The following is a 2,663-nucleotide window of genomic DNA, read 5'->3' on the forward strand; positions in this document are numbered from 1 at the left end:
TTTTTAAGTTGAGGAATCATTGCAAACTGAATGTTTAAAGCAAATGTTACATTCTTTAGATTACATTTTTTGTTCACACATTCATGGTCCCAAATTAGGTTTCAAAGGTTATAGGTCAAATTCACTGAGAGCTTTCATGTGCCTTTTTTTTTGGAGAATGCCATTTATTAAGAGTTTGCTTTACTTTAGTTACCATGGATCTCAGGATAAATATCACTGTTCGTTACAGTGAAATGTAACTGTGCACATTTATTTCTCATTGTGAATTTAGTACCTCTGTAATATCTACCCTTGTACAAATGATAAGCTAGAATCAAGTACTGAATGCAAGAATGTGGACTTGAGGATTTCGGAAAATTAGTTCAGGTTATTTCAGTAAAAGCTTCAAAACACAAGGGTTTTATATATATATATATATATATATATATATATATATATATATATATATATATATATATATATATATATGCATTATAACTACAACGTTCACACGGTCAGATATGGGTCACTTGTGAGCAGAAAATCAGAATTGAGTTGCAGTGTGAACAGAGCCTCAGATTGAGATGAGAAGTTCAGGTACAAAGTAGTCACAAATACTTTCAGGGAAAAAACTACAATCCAAGTAATTCACAGCTACCACTGAGATTCAGCAAACAAACTGGCAGGGAGAGGAGACAGAAACTCAGCATCCATGCTCCAGCAAGTGGACGTGTCAATCGCTCAATAGATGGCCAATAGCTGTTTGTCCATCAGGGACATGTCTTAGGAAGTGGGCCAGCAGGTGACAAAACATACAGTATAAGAGGGAAGAGAGTACAGAGGGAGGAAAAACACACTAAAATGGTCCAAAGTCTTTTTATAAACAGTTACTGCCAATTTTTATGCTGATACGTCACTATTCAGATGTGTTACTTTAACACTATTATTGTCAGTACTCTTGTCATGATTATATCATGATTACCCTATTGAAATGTTTTCCAATCAAAACTACACATAAGCAGTACTTCCTATTCCATGTGCAGGTAATATGTCATCTCTCTGTAAAATGCACAATCTGAAAAAAAGAAGAAAAGAATGGTTAGGCCTTTCTATGATACAGCACTGCATAACTCATAATGTCCGAAATAATTATTAGCATTAACATATAAGGAAATCTGTTTCACGAAAGTAATTGTTTAGGGTTCATGTGTGAGACAATGCTGTGCTCAAATAGGACACAAAACAGTGGAAGTTGCCTTCACCTCATAAAGCTTCTAACTCAGGTCAGATCTTCACAATGCTGTGATAACACACTTCACTCAAATTAGAATTAGAATTCTTTACCCTTTCACTGCATGTACAACTAATCAATGGGCATTACTCGATGAACAAGTTTTCCCAAAAAGTGAAAGCTGAAGGTCAGAGGTACAGTGAAAACCAGTATGTTTCACAGAGGAACAGGAAAAGGAGTTATATGTTAAGAGTTAGTTAACGACATTACAAATCAACTCAGCTTTGAATTAGAAAAGTCACCTTGAAATATTTTTCCAGATATGATTATTTTGAAAGCAGATCTGAACCACTTGTAGAAAAATCCATAAACAAATGGGTTAAACATAGAATTTGACCACCCAAGCCACTTGAAAGCTTCAATCAAAGAAACTGGTACAGTGTTCTTAATTAAAGGGTAAAGAGATATGCAAAGAAAGTAAGGAGTCCAACACATGAGATAAATTCCAACTACTATTGCCAAAGTTTTGGTGGCCTTTCCCTCTGACTTACTGGCAGCCGCTCCAGACTTAGTGTTCTTGATGCTGCGTGCCTGTCTCAGTGCCACGGTCAAAATCTTTAGATAAATGGAAAAAATAACGATGGCTGGAATAAAAGCTGTGCAAATAACCCCTATGATGGTTGACTTTGAGGCATTGAACAAATTGCAGGCAACATTAGAAGCGCTTTGACTGCCTTGAGAAACTGTCATAGTTGTCAAAAGAGCAGGAACACACCAGTTCACCATAATCATGATGGCGACAGCACGGGCAGTCATTTTACTTCTGTATGTGAGAGGCTGACACACCACATAATATCTGTCAGCTGAGATAAAACACAAATTCAGAATGGAGGTTGTACACAGAAACAAGTCAAAGAAGCTTCGAATCCTGCAGAGTAGCAACCGGAGGTACAAGCAGGAGCTTACAGCCAGTATGGTGCTGAGAGGTAAAACAAACACTCCGACAAGCAGGTCGGCCACAGCCAGAGACAGGATGAGGTAGTTGGTCGGAGTGTGCAGCTGTTTGAAATACATAATGGAAGTTATCACAAGCAGGTTTCCACATGTTACCAGAACAGACAAAGAACCTACAAAAATACACAACAAATATGAAGAGGTGCCTGTTTGCCCATTTGATTTTGATCCATTGCAGGATTTGTGCTCAACACCGTCGTCGGTCCAGCTGAAAGAGACGTTACGTTCCATTCACAAAACATCAGTAAAGCTCTGGTAGCTATATTTGCAACAAAATTCATTGGATCAGAGAGCTGTAACAGTGTGTCGAGGTTTTCCATGAGAATGTACTCTGCTCATCCATGAATGTGCTCCAAAGCATATCCGGTGGCACATGTGACTGTTCTACATCTCCGTCACTCTCAGTAATATCTCTGAGAGAGGTTTCGTTTTAAAGGCT

The 2,663-nt window shown here is 37.9% G+C and overlaps 1 protein-coding gene across 1 annotated transcript; it reads right to left on the reverse strand.

The window, feature by feature from the left end:
• Positions 1-1,483: 1,483 nt before the first annotated feature.
• On the reverse strand, positions 1,484-2,455 carry LOC115402359 (trace amine-associated receptor 4-like). Its single transcript, XM_030110867.1, has one exon. It carries the CDS (start codon positions 2,453-2,455, stop codon positions 1,484-1,486), a length of 972 nt encoding a protein of 323 aa, XP_029966727.1.
• Between the last annotated feature and the right edge of the window lie 208 nt (positions 2,456-2,663).

This window comes from Salarias fasciatus, chromosome 15, assembly GCF_902148845.1.
Source record: "Salarias fasciatus chromosome 15, fSalaFa1.1, whole genome shotgun sequence".
Classification (NCBI taxonomy): domain Eukaryota; kingdom Metazoa; phylum Chordata; class Actinopteri; order Blenniiformes; family Blenniidae; genus Salarias; species Salarias fasciatus.

Bases quoted from the DNA above. Each gene is read 5' to 3' on its own strand.
- LOC115402359 (XM_030110867.1), bottom strand. From the start codon at position 2,455: ATGGAACGTAACGTCTCTTTCAGCTGGACCGACGACGGTGTTGAGCAC.